The sequence below is a fragment of the Diabrotica undecimpunctata genome, chromosome 8, assembly GCF_040954645.1.
Source record: "Diabrotica undecimpunctata isolate CICGRU chromosome 8, icDiaUnde3, whole genome shotgun sequence".
In the NCBI taxonomy this organism is placed as follows: domain Eukaryota; kingdom Metazoa; phylum Arthropoda; class Insecta; order Coleoptera; family Chrysomelidae; genus Diabrotica; species Diabrotica undecimpunctata.
The window spans coordinates 55,061,826-55,089,117 of NC_092810.1; the positions used below are offsets into that span (position 1 = coordinate 55,061,826).

At 32.7% G+C, this 27,292-nt stretch overlaps 2 protein-coding genes and 1 non-coding gene across 8 annotated transcripts in view; 2 read left to right on the forward strand and 1 right to left on the reverse strand.

The window, feature by feature from the left end:
* nuf (rab11 family-interacting protein nuf) overlaps positions 1–11,532 on the forward strand; it is a 173,945-nt gene extending 162,413 nt beyond the window's left edge. For all 6 annotated transcript variants that reach the window (XM_072540292.1, XM_072540293.1, XM_072540294.1 and 3 more), the window contains one exon: positions 648–11,532. In XM_072540292.1, coding sequence (XP_072396393.1) covers positions 648–773 — 126 coding nt within the window. In that variant the 3' untranslated portion in view covers positions 774–11,532. The remainder of the gene's footprint in view (positions 1–647) is intronic.
* Positions 11,533–11,999: 467 nt separating this feature from the next.
* On the reverse strand, positions 12,000–12,070 carry TRNAG-GCC (transfer RNA glycine (anticodon GCC)). The gene has a single exon. It is a non-coding gene; the product is annotated as a tRNA-Gly (tRNA).
* A 14,014-nt stretch (positions 12,071–26,084) lies between these two features.
* On the forward strand, positions 26,085–26,732 carry LOC140448835 (uncharacterized). The gene has a single exon (XM_072541955.1). The coding sequence runs from the start codon at positions 26,085–26,087 to the stop codon at positions 26,730–26,732; it is 648 nt and encodes a 215-aa protein (XP_072398056.1).
* Positions 26,733–27,292: the final 560 nt, after the last annotated feature.

The window sequence follows — 27,292 nt, forward strand, 5'->3', positions numbered from 1 at the left end:
CCCCGAATATCTCAATCGCTCAACTCTAGCTATCTCCAACTTTTGAACAACAGTACTGAATATCTCATTCAATGTTTTAATGGTATATTTATTTTGTTTGTTAATCATTTCATAACTTAAGAGTAATATTGTTAATAAATAAAATCTAAAAACTGAAATTGAAAAGTTTTTGGGGTTAGAGCGCCACAGTTAAAATTATCTCCTCAAAAGTTGCGAAAAATGAAATATTCACTGTTAGAACTTAGGCACCGAAATATTATTTACCTTTTTTGCCATCTTATTTATTTCACCTAGCCGGCAACACGCGCTCTAAACTTTAAAAAGGCAGCTTCACTTATTTTCGCCGAGTTCTATATCTCTATTTATTATTACTACATCATTAGATCAAAGTAGGCAACTCGTTATACTTAAATATGATACAGATTTGAAATTCTGTGTATAAATTTGTTAAAATTTGAGTTTTACACCACGAAATTCTTTTACATAGATTATACATAATAAGGGTCATTGGTGAGATAAATTCTAATAGCTATCAAATTTAAACAAACAAATAACCGACGAAGGTGATCAAATTGGGTATTCAGTTCAAACAACACACAACAATCATGTATGTAATCAGAATTTTTAATCATTTGATGTTTCTTTAGGTTCAAAAAGCATTGAAAGAGCAACAAGAAGTAAACCGGCAACTAAGAACTTACATCGAAGGAATACTCTTGAACATTGTCGAGAATCATCCTCAGCTTCTTGAAGTCAAGCATAGGCCTGTATAGATATAAAAAATGTGATTGATAGTTAAGATTATAAACTTTTATCGTGATATTAAATGTTGGACAGTAAATGTTGATGCACTTGTTATACATTCAACGTATATGTTTCCAAAAATGATTTTTAGGCGCAGATCGTGTGTTTTGGTTCTTATAAAGTTTTATTTGTTTTTATTTTATCATTCATACGACTTTATTAACTTTATGATACCTGGTCTGTTCGGGTAGAATTTTGTAATCGATTTTAAACTTCTCGATAGTCTAGAGACTTGAACTTTTAAATACAGTTAAGGACTGTTAAGTCTTTCTTTATTTTCAAGCAAAAAATAATTTTGTTATTATTTTTTTTAAGGAGGAATTTTTAAATAATTCGAAGTCTCCGAAAGTTCTATAAAATACTTTGAAATATTATCCAAAACACAGGATCTGTGCTAACTTATCTGCGAATATAATGTAGAAATAGTGATTATTGTATATATTAATATTGTAAAAAGTTTTATATATACATTGTTGGTATTGCTGTATTTAATAATACTGATGTTGTTATTTGAAACGATTTTAAATACAAATTTCATTAAAATATTTTGAAATATTTATTTTATATATTGTTGAAAATTTGTTATATTCGAAAGTTAAAGTAATTTGCTCATTTTTAAAAATTTTTCGTTGGCTAACCACATAACTAATGTATATTATCATTAATGAGGGCGGTGAAATGTACTGTAAGTCACATAATTGTTGTGACAAGACAATCTGCTGATTAAAATTTACAAGGAACCTGGGTACATGGGTAGTGCTATCTTGTGTGATGTCGAAACTAGCTTGTTGGTATATTTGGACCAGCGTGAAAGTGTTTTATTTCGGTTTCACCTATATTCTAATATATAGAGACTATTGAATTAAGTTAGCTGATTGATTCGACGGATCTAAATATATTCGTCCTGAGTGAACACAAATGTTCAATTTATACCTATTTCTGAGTTAGGGTCTTCCACGTATGTTTTTCTAACGTTTGATTATGTAAACTGTGTTTTATAGTAAGTGGGTTAACAAACAATTTACACAAGCAATTATTTCTACAAGAGAATTATGTGAGATTCCTTGTTCCCGATAAGGGAGAGGCGCGTGCATACTTCCCACTTGAAATCCATTAGAATATAGCGGCTGCCTCAAGTAGAAATGCTGTAAGCGACAATTCGAAAAATATTCACCAGATCAGAAAACGTAAAGGACTAAACTTTTCAAATTTCCATTTTGTTTGAAATAAACGTTTGAAATAAAATAAATTCTCTGGTTTTTTAGTTTATATAGTACGTTAAGTTTTGGATTAGATACTGCAAACTACATAAAGCGCTAAAATCGGCAACATTACCTAGTACGAAATAATTGTAATTATCCGAATCCCTCCGACACCTTAGCCTTAAACTCCTAGACAGAAAACGAGAAAACAAAACCATTTGAGTGACATAACAACGCAAGGGATATGCATCTACGTCCGTCGATTTTTCTTTTGCTTACGTATACCCGGTTCATTTCTTATAATATAAACTCGATAAAATACACTGACCATTATAAGGCAGTGCATTTGTATTGGTTTTTAATAATGTGAACAATTTTTTGTGGTTGAATTAAAAATTAGAAATAATTCTTTATACCCTACAAAAATTATTCAAATATATGACATTCTACGGCTGAACAGTATCCCAATCTGTCATAAAAAATTCTGCGGACAGCTGTAAGAGTTTCTGCTGTAATAGAATTGGAGACTTCTCTTATTCGGCTTCTTAATTCATCCAAATTTTGGTCTCTAGCCTCAGGATGATCGTAGATGATGCTTCTTAAATTTCCCCAAAAAAAGAAGTCCATGAGTGTAAGATCTGGAAATCGCGCAGGCCACTTAATATCGCCTGTTCCACTGATAACTCGATTCGGGAAAGTATTGATTAATAACTCAATAATTATTCGAGCGTTGTGAACTGAACAGCCGTCTTGATGGAATCAAACATTCTCCAGATTTACATCAGGAAGATTGAGAATAGCGGGAAAAACATGATTCTGTAACAAATCGAGGTATACTCTACTATACAAGTTGTCCTCGATAAAAAATGGACCTATTATGTGGTCTTCTAAAATGCCAGTCCAGACGTTAACTTTTTGAGGACTTTGAGTTCGGTAAACAACACTTCTGTGGTGATTGATAGGGATTGACAAGGATTGTGTCTCCCTACTAACGAAACAGAAGATACGTCAGTAAATAAAATATTTTTATGAAAATTGAGTTATTCATTAGCCTTCGTTATTAAAGTTTCACAAAACTCCATTATTCGAAAGTAGTTGTCTGAATAAAGCTGCTGTGTTTTCGAATATTTTAAATTCTTGTAACCGTGCTTTTTTCATACTTTCGTTACAGTAACATTGCTAACATCTAACTCTCTAGCAACGCTTCTACTTAAACGCGTTGAATCTGCGTCGATTCTTCACAAATTTGTGTATTCCGGTATTCTCTTTCTTCTACTTTTTCTGGTGACACTTCTTGAGCATGACATTTTCTGCAATTTTTGAGGGAATAACAACTCTCAAAATGTTTAACAATATTATGAACTGACTGTACGTAAGGAATTGGTCTCTCCTTAAAAAACACAGAAAATAAATCTACACACTATTGTCCAGAATTATCACCATAAAACCATTTTATTATTTGAACCTTTTCTGCGGGCGTATAGACAGATATGTTGTTTACAAAAATAAATTTGAAATCTACGCTCTTATTGCTTTAAACAACCACTGTATAATGACAAATTATTGGCGACGGGGCAACGTGTATATCTAATTTAAAATTTAACGTACTGTATCTGCATTTTATTTTCTGACTAGGTGTTGAACACATACCGTGTGTTTATTTGGGAAATGTATGAATATAAAATAAAATCCCAATTTTTAAACACATTATATACTACAAATTATACTTTATTCACGTTCATTTAACAAATAAATTGTAAAAAAAAGTAAATAAAACATTGGAGCATATTAATGGTCATTGTGTAAGACATGCAATTGCTTCAATTACTGCTTCTTCATTTTTTTCTCTAAAACAGAGATTAAGCCAAAACGATCTTCTGTTGTCAGTCATTAAAGTATTAAGTTCTTTTATTATTTCATTTTTTTTTTACTTTTACTAATACCTGTAGGTAGGTCTTCTGCGAAAAATGTAACGCCGTGAACCTTGCTTGCAGGAGTTCAAGGTCCTGATAGTGTTCATCTTTGAAGTTGATTTTTAATTTAAATTTTCTAGAATCTCGTGAAAAATTAGCTTCTACTATGGGATTTATTGAAAATGTTGCCAAAGGATCATTTTCATCTCCCTTTCGAGGTTGCCGTTTTTTTTTTTCATTGAAATTTGTAATTGTCTTAAAACAGACAATCAATCTTGGAAGTCAAATACATCTCGTGTTTTTTTCATCAATTATTTTTGTTTACAAACAATTATTTTCTAACCAGAGAATTATTTAAAATTCCTTGTTCTCGATAAGGGAGAGGAACGTGCACAATATGATCATTTATTGATAAACGAATCACTGGTACAACTGAATGTTTTTAGTAAAAATAGTTGGCACACTGGCAGAAATTCGGTGTTGTCGCCAACCTCCGAGGACGGGGCACACGAAGAAGAAGAAATTTATAAACGACAAGTCTTAACTTCGCTTAACACAATTAAGTTACAAACAACTAAAAAATGTTTTGATGTTATCAACGGTCTTGACGAATTTAAATACTGTGATTCCACAGTAAATCACCGTAAATCTTTAAACTTACTAAAAACACTGTATATCCAGTATATCTATGTATAATATAATGTTTATACTTGTGATATGAACATAATGTAATTTACATTGGTAAATTTAAGATGGAATTTGATATAATGTGTTTCATGACATTCTTAAATTGTTGTTCTACTCATTTTTATTTGTTTTTCCTTGATAAATGGTAGGTAGTACTATACATCCAAAAATGCTATAAAAGTCGTTTTAAAAAGTTAGTTATACAGTGTTTCTACTAGGGACAACTGCTAAGATCTTGTGCGAAATGGTGAAAACTCCATTTTCTGTATTTCTATATATCTTATCTTTAATAATACCTTGTAAAATCCAGTAACTTCATTATTTTAAATTAACCAAGTTTAACAATCCCGAACAGTTATATATTTTTTTCTCTTTTATGATATAGATTATTTATAAACGGGTACTGCGTTTTATATTTAAATCTGGAAATTTTTTTATCCGTTTGAAGTCCATGTTATGACGTCACTCCTATATAGTGCCACAGTACGAAAAATTAAAAACTTGTGACAACAATAATACAACAAACCATGCATTAGGTGTCTATAACCTAATACTTCGAAAATTAAGTATTCTATAAAATCATATTTTGTAGAATACGATTAGAATGGACATGATATTAATTGTAAATAGAATGAAAAGTGAATACTCATATAAAAATGAAATAAGTATATCAATATTTATAGTGATAAATATAAATCATTTTTTGAGTTAATTGAAATTAATTGAGTATAAATTTATTTTACCCTTTTATCAGATTCCAATGCAGGAAGATTTTGGATTATAACTTTAATGAATCTCGTTTTAACTTTATTTATTTTAATTACAAGATTGTACATTTTTCGCTCTTTTAGGATATACTTTAGGATACTTTAATATGTTCAGTTTATTGAAATAAAGAACATTATTTGACCTTAAGTATTAGTTTGACATACTTAATTTGGAAATCCATGATAGCGCAGTTTTTATAGCAGAAGATTACAAAGGTAATATACAGAACTGTTGGCAGTGGACAGTGGCGGAGAAGATGGGTTTACCTTACTCTAGAAAAGTAAAAAAAAAATTCAATTAGCACATACATTTATTCCATCATCATCATTATCCAGCCTTCATTTATCACGTCCACTGCTGGACATAAGCCTCCCTTAAACTCCTCCATTCGTCACGATTTTGTGCTCTTTGTTGCCAATTTTTGGTGATACATACGCCTGATGTCAGCCCAACGTGTAGGTGGTCTTCGTCTACTACGTTTGTCTGCTCTTGGCCTCCAATTTGTAATTTTGCTCGTCCATCGTGAGTCGTGCATTCTCGCTACATGGCCTGCCCAGTTCTATTTCAGTTCCGCTATGTGTTCCACAACATCAGCAACACTCGTCCTTGTTCGCAGATCTTCGTTTCTTATTCGGTCCCGCAACGTCCCTAGCAGGATAGACCGTTCCATTCATCTCTGTGTCACTCTCAATTTCGAAGCCGTAATCTTGGTTAGAATCATAGTTTCTGCCCCATAGGTCATGACCGGTAATACGCATTGGTCAAATACTTTTCTTTTGAGGCTTATTGGTATATTGGTCCTAAGTGTCTTGCAGTTTTCCAAAGGCTGCCCACGGTAAAGTAATTCGTCTTTGGACTTCGCAGGTTTGGTTATCTCTGCTGATTCTCATTTCATCACCCAAATACGTATATTTCTCCACCAGTTCTACCACTTTGTCTTGAATAGTTAAATGGTTATTGGGGACCATATTTGCCAAAACTTAGTTTTGGTCAAGTTCATTCTGAGGCCCACCTTCGAACATGCAAAATCTATGCATGCAACATACCTAAATAAATATGTCGCTCTTCGGATTAGATAGAATCATCATCACTGCATTCGTTATTTTGCTAAGGAATTATAATTGACTCTATCGTTTCTTCTATTTTCATATCGAGTTTAAAAGATTTTTTTTTCCAAATTATTGAATGTCTAACAGCTTTTTGCCAATTGTCAGATGAAATTTTTGATACTGATTTATACATTTGGGCTTATCATTAGTTCTATGGAGTTAAATTCGCGATGATAAAGTGGTAATCGCAACACCATAACTCCACGTTCTTTTGCTAGTTCATACACAGGATACTTTTGGTGAAATAAAATTTCTCTCTCCAATGGCACTACAGCCCAAATCAAGCCTTCTTCAAACTATGCCTTCAACATTGCCGCTCTTCACCAAGTTCTCATGTCTAGCAAATTTTGCGCGTCTGCTGTAACTTCATGTTACAGCGGGCCCACCTTTTCCGTGGCCTTCCTTTTGATCTTGCACCCTGCATTTTACTATCTAACGCTCTTTTCGGAAGTCTATCTGCCTCTATTCTTACTACATAACCAGCCCATCGAAGTCTTTCTGCGATCGGTACCTCTTTGAACAGTTGCTAGAGTTCATGGTTATATTTGGATCTCCATACTCCGTTTTCGTTAATAGGTCCAAATATCCTTCTTATGATTTTTCTTTCGAAGACTTCCAGCATTTTTTTGTATTTTCTGTCGTCACCAATATCTTGCATCCATAAGATACTATTGGTCTAATAATAGTTTTGTAGACCCAGATTTTTTTTTATTTCGAATAATTATTTCAATTCCGGTCTCTTTTGTCCTGTTTTTAACTGTGAATATATTTCTGATGCATCTTTCGTTCTGCGAGACATACTGCTGATGTTATCAGCACAGTCGGCAATCTGTATTAATTTATTTTTTTAGGAGATTAGCTCTTCCTATATTCAACTGACTAATCACATATTCGAGAGACTGGTTGAACACTGTCGGTGCCAACCCGTCTCCTTGTATTAATCCTTTGACTATTTAAAATTTTCAGTGAGCTTATTTTGTATTCTGAAAATTGCCATTCTCGAGTGGATTGTTGCATTTACCAATCGGCTGTATTCTTGAGGAGTGTTAAAGCTGTGCAATATTTGATATAACTTCTATTAATTAAGGTCATAGGCCTGTTTAAAATATATGAATATGTTGTGGGTGTTAATATCGTATTCCCACGATTTGTTTAGAATTTGTTTCACTGTCAATAGCTGGTCAATTATAGATCTTCATTGTCCAAAACCGGTTTGGTATTCTCGAAATATAATTTACATAATAGTAAAAGCTTTTTTAAACTATTCCTTTTGCCTTTTTTCTTTGCTTATTAACCAATCTAAGAGCTTTCTCTTTTTCCAGTTCCTGTTAGGTAATGGTTCCTTTAATTTTGAATGTTAACTGGCATTTCCCATAACTACGACAGAATTGACCGATATGAAATGTATAATTTGACCAAATTATAAATAATCTTCGAAAATATCAATTGAAATTTCAAATAAATTTGGAAATTTTTCGCCACTGGTTTATGACATTCCGTTGGGGATTATCAGGTGTGTGATAAAAACTGTGCTTCAAACGGAGTATACTCGTAGTAGTTTGACTTTAAACTAATATTAAACTCTACGTGTACAAAATTGTGACTTTAAAATATGACGTATTTGAACTTTCTAATTAACTTTTGATTTTGTATTTTCAAAAAATGGATTATCTATTCCCTAAGTTCCCTATTGCTAAACATATTTCTATTGCCGTCCATGAGACAAACTCATGGTCACTTTTCCTTTAATATAATGGAATATAGAGATTACATGTCTAACCTTATCTAAGGAACAATATAACTTAAAAGTACATTTTTATCGAGGTGGTATAAACCATGGTCTGAAATTATTTATTCTTAACGCTTCGTCTCCAATTGGGACATATGTCGATTGGTCCATATCGGTACTGAAATTTTCATTTTGCGTGTTGAGTGCCACATCCCGTTTAATTGAAGATTATGTCCTTTACGATTAAAATTAATCAGATCTCTGAATAAAATTAAATGGTTCTTTGTGTGATGCTGTGTTCCGCAACATCTGATTTTTCGCTGTGAGCCAGCCATTTTTCCTCTTGTGTACATTATTTACACTATTTTGGTGTCCCAATATACACTAAACCATAACTACAAAGAATGCTGCAAATTCCTGAAATGTGTAACGGTTGTCGTAGATCTTTGACCGATTTTATTTATTTTGCCATATTTAATCTCATCGTTGGTCGATATTGCGGTTTCACTTTTTTAGGCGTATGATCGCTTGATATTTCTTGGATCATAATTGTTCTATTCCAACATTTTTGGGATGTTTCAATTCTTCACCCTCATATTCAAGTTCACATATTCGGGTAGCACGATCCGTAAGATTTTTATAAGCTTACACTGCTTGATAATGTGACTTAAATTTGTTTCTGCTTTCACCGCCTTAATTATGAATTTAACAAAAAACTTATTTTATTTGTACAAGTATAAATTGAGTGATTAGGCATATTTGACTTCTATATAAATAATTTCTTTAACACAGATATTAAAAACAATTTCGATGTTGAGATGGGGCGATACGGCTCTGGAGCCTATACCATACATACTCGATGGGATTAAGGTATGGCAACTATACTGGCCATCACAAAAGGGTAATACTCTCAATACCAAACAAATTCTTACTGTAACCGTAGTATGTGGCCTTGTATCCAACATGTTAAATCAGGAACTACCGCAGAAAAAAAAAGGAAGAACACTTTGATGGTGAGAAATTATGCCAGCCTACATTATAATTTGTGGACCACTTTATGGATGAAAATCCTGTGCATATCCGAGTTTCTCTTATCGGCCAGGTTCACTTCAGACTCTCACTTTCTTTGAATCACGATAGGGACAAAACCACGAGTTCTACAACGTAACATGGGAACCTTCAAGGAACATCAATAATATGTATGACCAAACTGTGCAAAACCTTCTGCACAGTGTGGTCACATTAATACTTCAGCTTGCGAAAACTATCCTCAATCATATTCACAGCACGTACTACTTGAAGTAGTATCTTTAAAATATTTTAAGTACTTTGTATTTACTATAACTGACGAAACTAACGACTTGCAGTTTCAATCTCTTTTACTTTAATAAAACAGTGCAATTGACTGATCAATTTCCATGGCATATGTTGATCTATAGAAACTGTTGAGCAAGTTTATGAATGATATATATATTTACAAAAAAAGTGATTTTTTGAACAAAAAAAAACTAATAATAGTAGTGTTCCTTAGGCATTTTTGATGTGTTTATTTTATGTATAGGGTTGTTTATTTCGTTATTGTTAATACATCCTCAAAATAATATTTCCTCTACATGATTTAAAACAAAATGCCAAATTGTTTTAAGATTATGCGAAAAAAGCAAAATGACTGTTTAAATTATGCCTAATCAATCAATTAATGTAGTGTAACGATTATCTGTCTTATTGCTTAATTAATATAAGCAATGAACTTGTCCTGTTAGATGTTATTTGTTATTAAAGGAGACTGGAAGATTAAAATGTTGTCCAATGATAATTTTTAATAACAGTGCCTAAAAAAGTGATAGGTAATGTATGTTTCATATATTGAAATTACGGTGTAACGGATATACTTAAAATGTTCTTACAAACAGAGTACCAATGTTTTTTAATTAAAGCTTTATTTGGTTTGGCTGTTTCTAAAACCGTCCTTGGAATGTTCCAAAATTGTATAGTTTTTAATAACTTTATTAAATGTTTATTACCATAATCCTACCATAATGAATTAGAAATGGTGCAAGTAAATCATAATGTAGTCCATTATGGTACGATGGAACAATACATAATTTCGCACACCTCACCATAATTGACGTTTGCTCTAGAACAAGTGTTCGAAAGTAATTGTTTTTAAATTAACTACTACGGGAAAATGTGTATGTTCTGTAAATCAGGACGAACTTAACTAGGCAAACTCAAGATGGTTATGGAATCGTTTTATTTAAAACTAAACCCAAATAAATAATACGAAATTTTTGATACAGCCTATATAAATAGCAATAATAAAACTTATATTTTAATGATATGTGTCATAACTGTGTATTTAGTAAAAAGCAAATCTAGTATTTTTGTTAATAAATACTGTTTTAGTAATTTCCATTTTTGAAGTTACCAAATATATTTTACAGCGACCTTTTATATTTAAAACAATTATTCTTGGTACTGTTTGATCATAAGGTTTTATTGTTATATAGGTAACTTAATCTTAAAATATTTAACAGATTCTCACAATAATTTTACATTTTCTTTGTACAAATCGATCACGTATTTTAAGGTATTATTTTATCATCCTAATTCATTGACTTTGCACTAGTTATACTACGTATAAGGCTAGCAATGTAAATATAATCGTCATTCAAGATCGTAGTATCTGTCAAATGAAATACCTCAGTTAGAGACCAATATAGACTTACAGTCCAATTTTGCTAGTGAGCGGTTTCTGAGATAATTAAAAAACTAATTTTTCCAACAACATAAAGATATAATAAAATGTAGACTGAGTACTTTTATACAGTGGCGTTCCCTCAGTGCGATAGAGAAAAATGACGCAAAGCAGTTCCTGCATCTCTAATGGGACGGGTTTATCGACCACGTGACCTTCTTATTGTTCAACCTGACTGGAACATAAACATTTAGACAGAAAGGAGAATGATAATCTGGTTTTAAATCTGTAAAAAGTGTGACAATAACTTTATCCACGTGACTGTCTTTTGAGATCTCTTGTAGGGTAAATATTTGACTATATTTGTACATTTCTCGTATTTTTTTGTATGTTTTTAAATCTTGTTTCATATATATTCTGAATAATATACCTTTGGTGTCAAACATTTTTACTTACAGATATTATATTATAAAATGAGTCATGAATTCCACATAAAATACTTAATCGATTTGTAAAAGATAATTATTAATAAACATTTTGAAGTCTTCTATTCTGAATATTTTCCTATTTATAAGTTGAAATGGAATTCTTTTTAACATAAATAAATAAATGTATATTTTTATATTACTGTTTTATTGCGTGGGCTTTACATTGAAATGAATGCCCTAAAACTAAACCTATTTAAGCAAATATTTATTCGTTTTAACTTTTTCAGGTAATTTTAAGGAATCAGTTATATAAAACATTTGTTGTGTTCACTAGTTGGGTTCAAACATATATCTATGTTTAAAAAACAATTATCTGGGACTTATCAATTACTATTTTTAACTATTTCGACCACTTTTTTTAATTATTATGTGGTTTTAATTTTTATTTGTTTTCTTACACATTTCACTTTCATATCGTTTTGTTCCAAAAGTGGCAAACTTTAATTTTATAAAATAACTATTACCTTTATTGTATGTTAGATTGGAAGAAGATTAATATAGTAAAAGCAAAATTTATTATAATTTAGAAAATAAAATTTTCTGATGTCTTTTTATAACATTTAATAAATACAAAAAATTTAAAAAATAATAAAAAATAATTTGCATCGGCCGGGAATCGAACCCGGGCCGCCCGCGTGGCAGGCGAGCATTCTACCACTGAACCACCGATGCGGTTGATACATAATATTGGAAAGAGGGTTATGAAGATAAACATCAGAATGTATTTTGATTTTTTTTTTGTTTCATCACAGAATATACTACCCAACAAGAAGCGAAAGCTTTGTCGGTACCTTTGATGTTCATAGGACAGAATTTTCGGAGGGAGAATGACAGTTAAACTACTTAGTGCACTAAGAAAAGCAATGAGGAAGTCGTTCAAAACAGTAATAAAGTTAGGGTTACACTGAGAAACAACGTGATTATTAAAATTAATGTTTAAATAGATCTGTTTTGTATGAATTGTATTTTTTTCTGTAAAATTTATTATAACCCATATATATCAATTCTGTACTGATAAGTAATAAGGTCTTAAGTCAAAATATTTTTCGTTAATTTGTTTTTTGCTAATATAAAAAAGGTTGCTTCAATAATATTTGGATGGAGATAGAGTTTTATTTTACATTTTCCAATATTTAGCCAATGTTTGGAAAAAATTTGCGCCGATAGATCATTTTGCACTTGTATTCGTATGTTAATGGTCAATCGAATTGTTTCGACCTTTCGCCATAAAAATGATTGTTTTAAATATGGATTAATCTCATCCGCACATGTAAACAGAGGAAACACCGCTAATGTCTGTCGGAAGTCATCAGACAGTAGCAAGACAGCACCACCGAATAGTTTGTCGTTGTCATATAAATCTTGCTTACTTCTATGTAATGCATCGAGTGGATGTTTGTGAATTATAGTACATTCTTCCCAGATAATAACTGAACTCGTTTGTATCACTGCAATTATTTCACTTCTTTTTTTTAATGTTACACATTTCATTTGGTTTGCTATGAATGTCTAATGGCCGCTTAAGTACTGAATGTGTTGTTCGACCACCATCTAACAATTTTCTGATTCACCAGCAATAAGTAATTTTAAAGGTTCTGGTGGAGTGGTAAAAGATGGTGACACAACTTTTCCTGATGCGTAACAGATGAAAAGTGCTTCATTATGAAACTTCAATGCTTGACAAAACTGGCATACTGTGTCCATTGCACCAATAGCAATTTTAAAATGCGCAGAATATGTCTGGGACATATTCAAATGCTGCTCACGTACAGCTCTCGTTCTTAAATATATTCTGTCGTATACGTTGGTCACGATGTGCATGAGATTCTTGTGCACGATTCTCTTGTGACCTAATTATCTAATCTTCATTTATTTGAGTAGTTGGTTCGCCTGATCTATCAGCCCTTGCAATTCGTTTACGTCTTGTGGCTTGGCTACATCCATTGTTGAGGTTTGATTTTCTTCGAGGCATTTTATTAAAAATGATAATTGATATGCTTTAAAACAGTTTAAATAAATAATTGAATACAATAAAGATTAATATAGAAATGAACTAAGTAAAACCCACCTGTTTTTTATTTTATTCAAATATTTTATAGAATTTTATGACAATAAACGTAACCTAAAAATAACGACTGAAAATAATTTGAAGTAACAGTTTAACACATGGTATAATGATAACAAAATCAAAATAGTATGTATACTCGGTTCACTAATCCCAGTCTAACTCTTGTAAATTTAGCAATTATTTTTTTGTAAAGTTTGTTACATTTTGACAGACTGGAAGTGTCTGTAAACTAACAATTATTCACTACTAACACATGCAAAATAAAACTGCGTGAAACAATAAATCAACGGTTTAATAATTACTGTTATAATGGTAATAAGCCACAATTAAAGTTTAAAATAAGTTTATTTCAAAGCTTTTTTATAACACTTCATATACAACTAATAAAAGTTTATGCGTGGGAAAAATGAAAAAATGTATAGTTTATCCGTATACTATTTGTATGGGAAAATAAAACTGCTTTTACTATTTTCCTTACAATTTCATCGTAATATTTTCTCGAGTTTAAGCGAAACAAAACAAGTAAACAGACGTGAAGTTTGTTGTTAAACGTCACTTTATGTTAAAATGAACTAACACTGTAACAGTAGATCTTATAAAACCTTTTTCATGCGAGTATAATGTAACTGTTTGCATGGAAAAATAAAGCCGTTAATTCTACTATTTTCCTTGCGATTTTATCATATTTTCTCACCTATTAGACCTTCCTAGCGTTTCAAATAAATATTTCAAAACCATAATTAGCCAAATCCATTCAGTCGTTCTCATTTATTATAAAAACAAGTTGTAAAAACATAAAATGACGTTTGTTAAACGTCATTTTATGATATTTTATAGCTAAATGGATCAAATGAACTAAAACTGAAGAGGTGAAGTCGTATAAAACATTTTGAATCATCGAGTTATGTTTTGAATTTACAATTAAAAAAAATAAGGGCCATTCATCGAGATAAAAAATATCCTATCTCCAAAGTTGGACCAATAAACACACTTTTACAAAATTTTTATTGCAATCGGTTCAGTGGTTTTTGGATATTAGCTTGGACAAACACCGTGACACGAGATTTTTAAATATAAAGAATATATATATATATATATATATATATATATATATATATATATATATATATATAAATATATATATATATATATATATATATATATATATATATATATATATATATATATATATATATATGTATTTTACAAACTTTTACAAATATTGAATAATATTTACAGTTGTAACGAATTAATAAAAGTACCTGAAAAATGCAAATGCGACGTTTTATTTGGTAAAGTTATATAAGTATAGTTTGTTTCACGAAAAATGGTTGAGTGTTTAATGGTTACCTGAGTTGATCCTATTGTGTATACAAGAGTCTCTCAATAAACTACCGAAGTACACAGGGTCGCACTTCAGAAAGTTTGTTATTTAATATATTTCATTGGTAGCTGTGTAATACACGATTATAAAAATTTATTAAATTATTTCATATGGTATTTTCAGGTTGTTCAAGTGAATATAGTTGATAATTGAACAATTTTTAACATGAAGAAAGTAATTTAAAAATGTACAGTAATAATAGTTCTATTTACAGTATATACATACAAACGAATACATAATGTACTATAATTGAAAAAAAAATATAGAAAAATATATATAAGTTAATATTTACAAAAAAAAAATACCCAAAATAACCAAAATATATTTATGAATTCCTAAATACCTAATTCTGTTTCGCTGTCGCTATCCTCTTCAAGATTAATAACAATTAATTATGTGATTCAAAGTAACATATGAATTTTCTACGTTCATTACATGGCATAAGTCGGAAAACATTTTGTGACCTAACATTTGACTTTAGTTGGTGCCACATATGCTCTATGGGATTAAATAAACAATAGTAGGGCGGAAGCCGTAACACTGTATGTCCCATGCCCCGGCCAATGCGTCACAAACATATACTTTTTTAATAGAAAATGATTTTAACACTTCTAACAGTTCATTTTTTAAATAACTTTCTTCAAAATATATATCGTTTTCTAACAGGTAGTTTTGAATTTCGATTTTCGTGTTATTTGCACTTGGAGACTTATGTAATTGACAACTGTGGTAACTTGCATTGTCCATTACTATCACACTATTTTGAGGAAGGTTAGGTATAAGACAATTCTTAAACCATTGCTCAAAAAGCTCTGCCGTTTTATCCTTATGGTAGTCCACGCAGGAGTCTTTAATGTTCTTTGCAGAAAGCCATAAGACATTTGGGACCCAACCATTTTCTGATCCTGTATGTAAAATTGTTATTCTTTTCCCTTTGTTTGATGGAGCTTTTGTTTGACACCTGTTGGAAGAATCGGACCATCCTTTGGATGGTGTTTCATGAGTGTCAAACCATGTCTCGTCCAGATAAATTACTGGTCGATCTTCTGTACGGTACTTTCTTATGGAAGTTATATATTCAGTACGCCACTTCGATGGGACTCCATAAGCACTTGCCTTTTGTCAATTGTACGATATCTGAAGCCCACTTTAGACAAAATCCTCCAAAGACTAATGCGGCTACAGTTTATTTGTGTATCATCATTAGTAAGCCGTTGTTTTAAAGCATCTAATGTAGGTATCCGTTGCTCTTCGTACATTGTGTAAATTTTTCTTATTAAGTCCTTATCACTTTCGTCAATACATTTGGTAGAACCGGCATCCTTACGCTTCCTTCTTGACTTAATGGGATTTGATGTAATTCTTTTCCCTGTGCCTAGAGGTATTTTTGTTAAATCAGATATTTCACTGGCAGCAGTAAGTCCTCTTGTAAGTAAAGAACTATATATTGTTTTTACGATTTCTCTAGCGTCAGCAGATAAATGCTTTTTCTTTGCTGGAACACTGGAAGAAGCACCATCAATGTTTTTCCACGGACGCCACATAATGCTGTTTTATAGGTATAAATAGGTATAACACTGGTAACACTTGTAACACTTTCAACTAAATGAAACAAAATGTATATTTAAAAATTTCTCATCGGTTTTATATACTTTTACAAATTATACAAAATAGAGGGAACCTGTATAATTATTCCAGGAAATACTTAACGATCAACAAATTTATTGTGGTCATTAAAAGATCAATCATTGATAGTGAAACTCACTGTTAAAATGTTTACAACTTTATGAAATAAAATGTATTCTAATCGTTTTTATAATTTTATATGATTTTTTAATCGTTTTTATATTACCAGGAATTTATTATACAAACAAGATAACGACACTCCACAGTAGCTTCAATTTTACCTGAATACTTACCTGCTCAACTAATGTTGAGTAAGCTGGGGTACTTGCGGTCGGGTTTTATCGCAATCATTAAGCACTCAACCATTTTTCGTGAACTAAACTATATATAAAATTTTTTTAGAGATGTTTACCAAAGATCTCTTTGTTGGGTTTTGTTATGAAACAAAAATAGCAATAATTAAGTTCAATTATAATTTTAAGTTTTATAATACATATGCAATATTTATAAAACATTTTCATGTAATTCAATAATTTTTTTTATACTTCAACAATTCTCAGAGGTAACAATTATTAGTACATTGTTTTATTATAAAATTTTTATAAATTTTGTAAGCTTCTCCCTCTGATCAATTTTTAATAATATACGGCCGTCCCTTTTGTGTGATTAGATTCTGTGATTGGTGGTGTTGCAAAAGCAAAAAGTTGTATATGTACAATAGATATAATTGTACTTAATTGGACAGGATGGTTACCTTTTGGATAAACTTGATTTTATCATTAAGTAGGATATTTTAAGCATACATATATAGGTGCATAATTAGTATGCTTATGTTTGGCTGTTTGTCATTCAACGTTATTGAGCAATTTATCTAATAAAGAGTTTAACGCTTTTACGCTTTAACGGGTTTTATCTTCCTTTATATATTTTTTATTATATAACCTACACCATATCTATGTAGGGGAGACCGGAGGAATTCTGCGCACCTAAGGGAAAATACTTTTCCCTTAGGTGCGCAGGGAAATAGTTTCCCTGGGAATAAAAAGTTTCCTACGTGCACAAACATTTCCTTAATTTAACTACAGAAACTTGTATCTATTGGAAACGTTATTCCCATAAAAAAGGTTTAAAGTTTTACGGATTTTGAAGAAAAAAAATTACTTTGAAAAAAAAAAGAGATTGAAGTTGAGTTTTTAGAGTCGTGGAAGTGAAAATTTCTTAATTTTGTTTTGCGCGTGATTTGGAACTTTTCTTTTGCAATTTTGGCATTTTGGAATCTAAAACAATACAAACACTATATCAACAAAAATTCTCACACGGGGTAATACCGCGCAGCATGAAATTACCCCGACCCAGCTGCGCGTTATTCCCCCAAGGTGAGTAACCTAACTTAACTTATCACTGTTCGGTTATGACTAAATCAATGCATTGGTTTTATGCGTGAAATTATCTATACATATAAAATTAATAACAAAAGTACTTACCACTTAAAGAATTACAAACATGTATTCGACTAGCAAATATGAGACTGCGCGCTCTGTTGAATATTCAAATACTTCTGCTGTGTTGCAAAGATACTGATGCGCAGAATTCCCCCGTGCGCGGAATTCCTCGGTCTCCCCTACGTCTCGGCTTTTGAAAAATATTGTATCTTTAATTTATATGACTTTTGTTTCTAGTTGTTTTTTTGCAATACTAGTATGTCAAATTTTTATTCTTGAATTTCTCCTATCTGTAGTTTCTTTGTCAGTTATGCTCCTCTTGATTATAATTTTATATTTCTTCTCAATTGTATATTTATTTTCAGTTTTTTTAACCTACTTTTACTACTCTTCTTCCTTGTCTTTCTTGTTTAGCCTTTCTTTCTTCTTAGCATAGTATATGTATATCTTTACTATTCAGTTTTCGTTTATTTCTTGATCCCAATAGATCATTTTGGAACATCGCTCTTAGAGTGGATGAAATTTTGTTGTTTATATTACATATATGTGACATACTCCTACCTGTAAAACATGAAAATAAAAACAAACAAAAAATCAACCAATAAAAATCCCGTAAAAAATTCTTCAAGTAAATCGAAAGACAGTTACTAACCTGCTTATTAAATGTTTTACAATTTTGAGATGAAAATTGTGCACTAGAATAGAGCTAAGAAAAAATACATATAATTTGTTGTGAAAATTAATAATTGTATCTAGTAAATGATTTAAATTGTGTGTTTGTGTGAGTGGAAGATTTTACATTAATGTTTAAACTGTCTAAACAAGAAATAAAAATAAAAACATTGAACTTTGAAAAGTGTAGTCATCCTGAACAAATTTCTCATTAAACGTATGTACAAATGAGAAAACAGACTGATTCTTTTTTAAATTGTTAATTTGTTTTCTTCTCACTTTTATTCTTTTGCTTCTATTTCTTCTAAAAAAAGTATTAAAGTAATTAGATTTAAAAAACATTCAGTTTTTTAATTAACTATATAATGAATATGTACTATAAAGCCGTTTTTGCAGAGCAGTAGAAGTGATTTGTTGAATATGCAATTCTTGTGTGATTATAACTTTATAAACAGTTTTTAAATGTTAGAACAACTATTGTATATATTGTAAATCATTATAAAACGAATATAACATGTTAATAACGAAACAATACCTACTAGAAAGGGCATGTTAGATTTTATAATATTTTTTGTAAAAATTGTTTACTATTATTGGATATTAGGAAAATAAATAGAAAATATTTAAAGGTTTTTTATTCAACGTTATATGGCTAAACTAGTATATGGCTAGATGGGTCGTTGACGACTGAACATCATCTGACTGATTTCGATGGAAGACAAGATCCAGTTTACGAAATTGTTACGACCCGAATCTCATACTATCTGAAATGAGATCTGAAGACTGAGTTTGTCCTTTCTTCTTCTTTAAAAGAATAGTAATTTAAAAAAATATGTTTGTGTGCGTTCCATTTGTGTATCTAAAAACTTGTATTTTAATTACTCGTTTTAATTTCATCAATACATATTGATCATCATCAATGCTATTATAGCTCATTATGACATATACAATCCTGCATTCTAGACTGTCTCTAGCAACTCTTCTCCACCCCTTAATCCCGATAGATTTTATGTTATCTAGGTATCTAAGTTTTTGATCTTCTGGTTCGTCGTCCCAACGATTTTTTTCGATCAAAAACTTTTCTGACTGCTGCATTGTAACGTACCAGCGACCTATTTTAAGCATCAATTATAACAAATTAAGGGTAATGAAGAAATTCCTAACGAATTGAATGGTTGTCACAACTGTTGAATGTTCTTTATTGATAGGTAATATCGGTTCGGATTAAAAAAGTTAAAAAAATAAACCAGTTACATAAATGAGAATTACCTCTGGAAGCTCAAGGAAGGATTTGACCAATCTGCATGCCTGTAAAAGGCATATAAATGTATAAATGATGACTAAGTAATTCAAATATAACGGAATTAGGATTAGGATCAAATATAACGGACTAAAGCAGATCAGGATAAAGACACCTAAACCAATGATTTGGGTGCCAGGAAAGTGTATATACTCTTCACCAAGTTGTTACTTATATTATTGTACACTAATAAATAAGGGGCATAAAAGGAGCTTGACGTACATCCCGTGGAAACGAGTATTATACAGTATGTTAAGTTTTAAATTGGATATACACACTATAAATGGCAACACTGCGCGCCCTTTCCTTGAACTTCCGTTGATCCGTCGCCAATAATGTGTCATTATACAGTGGTTGTTTAAAGCAATAACAGCATCATCATCATCCGGCCTTCATTTATCACGTCCACTGCTGGATATAGGCCTCCCTTAAACTCCGCCATTCTTTACGATTTTTAGTTAAAGCAATAACAGCGTAGATTTTTAATTTATTTTTGTAAACATGTCTGTTTATACGCCCGCAAAAAAGGTTCAAATAATAAAATGGTTTTATGGTGGTAATTCTGAACAATAGTGTTTAGATTTATTTTCTGTACAGTCAATTCATAATATTGTTAAACATTTTGAGAGTTGTTATTGCCTCAAAAATTGCAGAAAATGTTACGTTCAAGAAGTGTCAGCAGAAGGAGTTGAGGAAAGGGAATACCAAGATACACAAGTTTGTGCAACAATCGTTTAAGTAGAATCGTTGCTAGAGAATTAGATTTTAGCAATGTTACTGTAACGAAAGTATGGAAAAAACACGGCTACAAAACATTTTAAATATTCGAAAACGCAGCAGCTTTATCCAGACGACCCCTTTCGAAGAATGAAATTTTGTGAAACTCTAATAACGAAGGCTAATGATGAACCAAATTTTATTCAAAAACATTTTATTCACTAATGAATCTTCTGTTTCGTTAGTAGGGAGACACAATCCTTCCATTACAAGGTAATGGACGCGAGAAAACCAGCACAGAAGTGTTGTTTATTAAACTCAACTTTCTCAAAAAGTTAACGTCTGGACTGGCATTTTAGGAGAGCACATATTAGGTCCATTTTTTATTGAGAGCAACTTGAATAGTGAGGCATACCTCAATTTGTTACAGAATCATGTTCTTCCCGCTATTCTCAATCTTCCTGATGTACAACTTCCTGAACGGCTGTTCAGTTCACAACGCTCGAATAATTAGAGAGTACTTAAACAATACTTTCCCGAGTCGAGTTATTAGTGGAACAGGCTATATTAAGTGGCCTGCGCTATCTTGAGATCTTACACGAATGGATTTCTTTTTTGGAGGCATTTAAAATCATCTACGATCATCCTGAGGCTAAAGCCCAAAATTTGGATGAACGTAAAACCGAATAAGAAAAGTGTCTAATTATGTTATAGCAGAAACTCTTACATCTGTCAGCAGAAGTTTTTATGACAGATTGGGATACTGTTCAGCCGTAGAAGGTCAAATCTTTGAATCATTTCTGTAGGGCATAAAGAATTATTTCTTATTTTATTAGGAATTATTTTTTATTTTCAATAAGAGTATATTTTTTGTTTTATCTTTTTTAAAGAAATGCGTTTTTATTTTGAATTCAACTACAAAAAATTGTTCACATTATTAAAAACCGATACAAATGCACAGCCTTATATAGGTCAGTGTATTTTTATCGAGTTTATGTTAAAAGAAATGAACCGGGTATGTGTAATGAAAACAAAAGAGATGCATACACATGCGTTATGTATTACTGAATGCTTTTCTCGTTTTATGTCTAGATGTCGCACTGTTAGAGGGGATCGAAGAATTACAATTACCTTGTACGAGGCAATGTTGCCGATTTTATCGCTTTATGTAGTGTGCAATATTTAATCCAAAACTTAACGTACTGTATTACAATGTAAATATTGTATATGTAATATATACAATATGTAATATTTATACATATCTTGTAGAGAAAGAAATTGATCTAGGATTAGATTGGTATGGAACGGAGAATAATAGGATGTCAAAAATTTGTTAGATATCCAAGATATACAATAAGCCAATTACAACGGGTGTAGAAAAACGAGAGTAAGGGGTGAATGGGATACAAAGTTAGGAGTTGTCTAGTTAGTAAGATTGCTAAAATGGTTTGATGACACATTGAGGTTGTTAAGGGACATTAGAACCTATCCCAGAGGTCTGTAGAACGAGATGTGTTTAGAATTTGTCTAAGACCACATATACCCATCCTATGGCTCTACAGCCCAATTCTAGCTTTGGCCTTCATCGACAAATCTCTCCATTCATTACGGTCTCCAACCATTCTCCTTCACGATCGATTGCTAAGGAGATTTCTTACGTCCAGCCTTCATTTATCACGTCCACTGCTGGACATAGGCCTTCCTTAAACTCCTCGATTCTTTACGATTTTGTGTTCTTTGTTGCCAATTTTTGGTGATAAGTCTGATGTCGTCAGCCCAACGTGTAGGTGGTCGTCCATCGTGAGTAGTGCATTCTCGCTACATGGCCTGTTCAGTTCCATTTTAGTTCCGTTATGCATTCAAAAACATCAGCAATACTTGTCCTTCTTCGCAGATCTTCGTTTCTTATTCGGTCCCGCAACGTTACTTCCAGCATGGACCGTTCCATTCGTCTCTGTGCCACTGTTAATTTTGAAACCATAGTCTTGGTTATAGTCATAGTTTCCGCCCCACAAGTTATGACCGGTAATACGCATTGCATACGAACATGCAAAGTCCAATTCATTTAACATATCTGTGGCTTTTCATAAGTTATCTGTGATAAGAACAATGTCATCTGCGAAACGGAGGTGGTTAAGCTTTTCGCCGTCTAGTGTTACTCCTCTGTGGTCCAATTGACCATCTTAAAGGCATACTCTTCTTCTTCAAGTGCCGTCTCCATCAATGGAGGTTAGCGGTTATGGTGGCAAACGTTTGTCTATCTTCAGCTGTTCTTAAGAGTTCCTCAAATCCAAGTCCTGTCCAGTTTCTGATATTACGTAACCAGGACAATTTTTTTCTTCCAATTCCTCGCTTTCCTTCTATTTTGCCTTTTATTATCAACTGAGGGATGTAGTATTTCTCGTTGCGCAACAAATGCCCTAAATAACTGGTTTTTCTTCTTTTGACTGTTCTCAATAGTTCTTTTTCTAAATTGAGTCTCGCTAGTACTTCTTCATTTGTTTTTCGTGCTGTCCAAGGAATTTTTAAAATTCTACGGTACACCCACATTTCAAATGCCTCGATTCTATTCAGGCTCTTTATTTTTAAAGTCCATGTTTCGACTCCGTAGAGAAGAACAGACCAGATAAAACATTTTACAAGTTTTAATCTCAATTTAATATTTATATGTGTATCGCAGAATAGAACGCGCATCTTAAAGAAACTATCCCTAGCTTGAGCAATTCTCGCTTTAATTTCTTGCTCTGGGTCCAGCTTGCAATTAATCCAACAGCCAAGGTATTTGTATTGGTTTACCTGTTCTAAAATATTCCCATTTATTTTTATAGGTAAGGGGATATTCTGTTTTCTTTGGATCACCATTACTTTTGTTTTTTTTTCGTTGATCTTCATTCCAAACTCTCGACAAGCATCCTTAAGGTGGTCTATAACCCTCTGTAAGTTTGTGTCTGTATCAGCCAGTAGGACAGTGTCATCTGCATATCTTATGCTAGATATTGGTTCTCCATTAATTTTTATTCCTGTGGAAAGGTTTTCCAAGGCTTGCTTGAATAGTAGTTCCGAGTAAAGATTGAACAGCATAGGGGATAGTATGCATCCTTGCCTTACTCCTTTATTTATACTAATATTTCTAGATGTATGATCGTCGATCCTAATCTTGGCACTCTGCCTCCAATATAAGTTCTTAATTAATCGGAGATCTTTGCTATCCAAGTTGATGCTCTGCAAGGAATTTAACATTTTATTATGGTTTACGCGATCAAATGCCTTTTCAAAGTCTACAAAACATAGAAAGACATCCTTTTGTTGGTCGTAACACTTCTGCAGCAGTACTTGTAATGAAAACAAGGCCTCTCTGGTCCCCATTCCGGCTCTGAATCCAAATTGATCGTATCCAACTTCTTTTTCACACCTTTTGTATACCCTATTGTGAAGTATTTTTAATAGAATTTTAAGCATTTGGCTCATAAGACTTATTAATCTAAAATCTGCGCATCGCCTGGAGTTAGCTTGTTTTGGAATGGGAATAAAAATAGATTCTAACCATTCCTCTGGTATTTCCCCAGTATCGTAGATTGTATTAAACAAAATTACTAACAAATCAATGTTATTACTTTCGATCAATTTAAGTATTTCAGGATAAACTTCATCAGGTCCAGGGCTTTTATTGGTCTTTAATTGTTTAATGGCATATTCCACTTCGACTTTTAGAATTGGTGGGCTTTCAGTGACATTATTTATTGTAATGTCTATTCTTTCATCTCGGAACAGCTGTTGTATAAATTTTTCCCATTCTTCTATTTTATCTTTGGTGTTATGAATTAACTCTCCGTTGTTATTTACCAGTGGGCAATGTTGTTTTTTGTGGATGAATGAAAATTCTTTCACCTTCTTGTACATATTAAAGTAATCATGTCTATGTTCTAATTCTTCTATTTATTTACATTTTTCTTCGAGCCATTTCTCTTTTGATTCTTTTATTTTCCTTCTTATTTCTGTGTTTAATCGTTTGTAATCGCTTGTGTTCTTATTTTTGTATTTCCTCCTTTCGTCTATCATCTTTAGAATAGCTGGTGTCATCCAGTCTTTTTTTGCCATTAATCGTGTATTTGGAATTTCTTCCCTTGCAGAATTGACGAGGATGGATTTTATTTGTTGCCAAGTTGTATTTATATTTTGGATATTTATTTGGGTTCGGTCTATTTCTGAGAGTTTTTCATTTAGTTTTACAGTGGTTTTATCTTTAATCTGTACATCTTTTAGTAGTTCCATATTAGGTTTGTTCTTCGGCTTTGCATTTTTTATTACTTTAATTCTTGTGCGAATATTTGCTACTACAGGGTTGTGGTCGGAATTTGCATCAGCACTAGGATATGTTTTTGTACTTGTAATGGAGTTACGAAATCGTTGGTTGATTAAAACATAATCTATTTGATTTCTTATTATTCTTTCTTTTGTGTGTAGCGGGGAAGTCCAGGTGTATAACCTGCGTTGAGGTAACTTAAACCAAGTGTTTGTTGCTATCATATTGTGTTGCTGGCAAAACTCTAATAGTCTCTCTCCTCTTTCATTTCGTTCTCCTAGTCCGTATTCTCCTACGATATTTTGGAATTTCCCTCTTCCTATTTTAGCATTAAAATCTCCTAGGACGATGTTAATATCTTCTTTCTTTGTCAATTTCATGAGCTTTTGTAGATCTTCATACCATTCTTCTAGTATGTCATCTGACTTATCTGCGGTTGGTGCATAGACCTGAATAATATTCACATTAAAAGGAGAACTCCTTATTTGCAACAGCATTGCTCTGTCAGAGAGTGGTATAAAGTTTGAAACTGCGTTACTCAATTCATCGTTTATTATTACACCTACTCCATTGAAATGTTTTGGATCATTGTTGCCTGAATAATAGAGTGTTTTGTTCATAATTTTTGTTGTTCCTGAGTTAGGCCATCTAACTTCACTCAGACCTAAAATATCTATATTCAATCTGTTCATTTCTTGGCACACGTTTGCTAGCTTTCCAGCCTCATAAAGGCTTCTGATGTTCCAGGTCGCTACTTTGACGTCATTGTTTGTTTTAGTTTTGTATTTGTTTTTGTTCCTCCCGGGGATTCTTAGCACCCCCTGAACATTTAAGTTCTGCCGGGCACTGGGGGCCATCGATTTAGTTCCATTTACCATCATAACTTTCTTGGGAAAATTAATGAGGTGGTTTCCCATTGCCTTCCTCATGTTTTCTGTCGGCATACTCTAATGGTTTTATAAATAATTTCGGTGACAATGTATCTCCTTGCCTTATCCCACGTTTTATTTTTATTGGTCGGGTTTTATCGTGTATATTAACAGTTATAGTGGCATTTTTGTAAATATTGTAAATAAGTTCACTATGTAAGACTGCTGTCAAGCTGACGTATAAAGGAGTTGATCTGGAAAGACAGGACGTAACAAAATACTTGGGGGTGTACATAGATAAGAAAATGACGTGGAAACCTCAAATCGACGACTTTGCAGAGAAAGCCACAAAGAGATATCGACTGCTCAAACGTCTCACAGCAACAAAGTGGGGCGCCACGCAAGATGTCCTGGTACCAACATACAAAACCTATGTCCGGCCGATATTAGAATATGGGAGTGAAGCTACAATAACTGCGAGTACAAACACCACCTCCAAGCTTGAAGTCGCCCAGAACACTGCCCTTCGCGCCATCACCGGTGCTCCAAAATCAACGCCGATTACATCAATGGAAGCCCAGACCGGTATTGAACCAATACAATGCCGCAGAGAGCAACACGCGTTAACCTTCTGGGAAAGGCAAAGACGAATACTTCCACAAAAATGGGATGAATATAGACAAGCAGCCTCACGTCTTAAAACACAAACCACTCCGCTTACAGTAGCAAATCAAATCATGGAAAAATACCACATTGTCCTGTCGGAAGCCGCCCCCTTCCCAGCGCAAACCACACTGGCCCGCTGTCTACCAAACACAGAATTACTGCTTGAAAACCATAACGACCCGAAGCACTTATCGTCAGACATTGCCCTAAGGAAAGCCGCCCTCGAGACGTACACACCAAGTACCCAGCACATGAGTGGCTCCACATCTACTGCGATGGATCCTTGATGCCGGACTCGGGAAGAACAGGAGCAGGATATGTCTCAACGTTCTTCAAAGGCTCTATAGCTGTGGGTGCCCCTCTCACCAACTACGACGGCGAAATTGTTGCTATACACGAAGCTGCAAAAAATCTTGAGAATTTCCAACACCCCCAAAAAGTTGCCTTCTTCATCGACTACCAAGCCGCAATCCTCGCCCTGTCGACAAATCGATACACCGACTGTGCCAAAACAATATCTTGCCGCGTCCAACTATCGAACTTGATGGAAAAAGGGTGGCTGATTACTCTACAATGGATCCCTAGTCATGTCGGTGTTGAAGGAAATGAAGCAACGGATGAACTTGCAAAAGAAGGCACTACTCTTCCACAGCCCCCTAGCTTCCAATCGTACACATCAGCAAAGTCCACCATTAGAAGAGGAATCAAAGCGAAGATAAAAGAGCAGCAAATACAAGCCGGTGCTGGAAAATCTTGGGCCCACCTAATAGAGACACCAATCCCTCGCAACTTGCCGAGACCCATTAGTGTAGCCGTGTTCAGAACAACTACGGGGCATGACTACCTG

What these genes read in the sequence shown, in the direction of transcription:
- LOC140448835 (XM_072541955.1), top strand. Translation starts at nt 26,085, where the DNA reads ATGACGTGGAAACCTCAAATCGACGACTTTGCAGAGAAAGCCACAAAG.